Source organism: Nicotiana tomentosiformis, chromosome 5, assembly GCF_000390325.3.
Source record: "Nicotiana tomentosiformis chromosome 5, ASM39032v3, whole genome shotgun sequence".
NCBI lineage: Eukaryota > Viridiplantae > Streptophyta > Magnoliopsida > Solanales > Solanaceae > Nicotiana > Nicotiana tomentosiformis.
Genome location: NC_090816.1, coordinates 75,777,452 through 75,779,392, shown reverse-complemented (window position 1 = coordinate 75,779,392; position 1,941 = coordinate 75,777,452). Strand labels below are relative to the sequence as shown.

At 42.2% G+C, this 1,941-nt stretch overlaps 1 protein-coding gene across 1 annotated transcript; it reads left to right on the top strand.

The window, feature by feature from the left end:
• Nucleotides 1–570: 570 nt before the first annotated feature.
• On the top strand, nucleotides 571–1,137 carry LOC138892591 (uncharacterized). Its single transcript, XM_070176327.1, has one exon. It carries the CDS (start codon nucleotides 571–573, stop codon nucleotides 1,135–1,137), a length of 567 nt encoding a protein of 188 aa, XP_070032428.1.
• The last annotated feature ends 804 nt before the right edge of the window (nucleotides 1,138–1,941 follow it).

The following is a 1,941-nucleotide window of genomic DNA, read 5'->3' as shown; positions in this document are numbered from 1 at the left end:
GAAATTCTGTACAGAAGGACTCCAGACCTAGGGTTATTACGGTGTATTGATGCCAAGGAAGCTTCCAAACTGCTTGAAGAGATACACTCTGGAACTTGCAGACCACACATGAATAGTTTCATTTTAGTTAAGAAGATACTAAGGGCAGGTTATTTTTGGATGACTATGGAAACGGACTGCATCAGGTATGTCCAGAAATATCATCAGTGCCAAATACACGCATATATGATACGAGTGCCACCAAATGAACTCAATGCAACGAGTGCACCTTGGTCGTTTGCCGCTTGGGGAATATACATCATTGGACCAATCGAGCCTGCCGCTTCAAACAGGCACAGGTTCATTTTAGTGACCATAGACTACTTCACAAAATGGGTCGAAGCTGCATCCGACAAAGCTGTAACCAAGAAAGTCGTCGTAGAGTTTGTCAGAGATCGTATTGTTTGCCAATTCAGGGTTCCAGAGTCCATCATTACCGACAACACCACCAATCTCAACAGTGACCTAATGAAAGCTATGTGCGAGACCTTCAAAATCAAGCACAAGAATTCCACAGCATACAGACCTCAAATGAATGGAGCCGTGGAGGCTGCAAACAAGAATATCAAGAAAATACTAAGGAAGATGGTAGATAACCACAAGCAATGGTACGAGAAGTTACCATTTGCCTTATTGGGGAACCGTACCACAGTCCGCATATCAACCAGGGCAACTCCCTATTTGCTGGTCTACGGTACCGAAGATGTCATTCCTGCCGATGTTGAAATTCCTTCTGTAAGAATTATACAAGAAGCTGAACTCAATGATGTAGAATGGATAAGAAGCCGCTATGAACAATTAGCTCTCATTGACGGGAAAAGAATGAATGCAGTGTGTCATGGTCAACTCTATCAGAATAGGATGTCCAGAGCTTTCAACAAAAGGGTCAAACTTAGACAATTCGCACCAGGGCAGCTGGTACTGAAGTGGATCTTCCCGCATCAAGATGAAGCCAAAGGGAAATTTTTGCCCAATTGGCAAGGGCCCTACATGGTTCACAGAGTACTAAAAAGAGGAGCGCTCATACTCACAGAAATGGACGAAGAGGTTTGGCCAAAGCCTATCAATTTAGACGCAGTCAAAAGATATTATGTTTAGAATGTTTGCATTTCTTCATATGATGTAATTGAACTACGCTCGACCTGATTCCCATTTAAGAGGGAATACGTAGGCAGCCCTGTGGGTTCGGTCACAATTCAATAAAATTTTCATTTTCCCCATAATCAGAAACTGGGGCAGAATTTTGAGGAAGACCCTCAAACTTCCGGAGCAAGTCCAGCCAACGTCATCAAATGCAGAACGATCAGAGAATCGCCTAAGTAAACTGGGGTAGAATTTTGAGGAGGACCCTCAAAATTCTAAGGAACTCACAATGTCTCTAAAGTGTCACAGTCATTGGTTCATCTAATTTATCCGATAATGCATACTAATATATTTTAAATAACTACATTCATCATATGCACGCATATTTTTGAAAACATTATTTTTATGAAACAGCCAGATACTACCCGTGGTAACTCAAGCAGGACTTCGATACAGAGCAAAGAAAAGCAGGCAGGCAGAGGCACGAACCAACCTTCCCCCGTAAAACTCAAGATTGTCCTTTGGATGCAGGAACAAGAAATATTCTCAAATTCGGGCACACCTCAAAATCACTATCTTCATAACGATAAAGCTGCCAAGCGCAAACACATTTCCAGCTAAGAAATACTCTGTTATTACTTATTATCTGTTCATTGCATGAGACTAAGCATTGTCTCCAACTTGCATGAGGCTAAGCCCCACCTCCTTAATTGCATAAGGCTAAGCACTGCCTTTCCCTGCATGAGACTAAGCATTGTCTCTATTTTGCATGAGGCTAAGCCCTGCTTCCTTAATTGCATAAGGCTAAGCACTACCTTC

Coding starts and splice junctions, on each gene's coding strand:
- LOC138892591 (XM_070176327.1), top strand. CDS start 571: ATGAATGGAGCCGTGGAGGCTGCAAACAAGAATATCAAGAAAATACTA.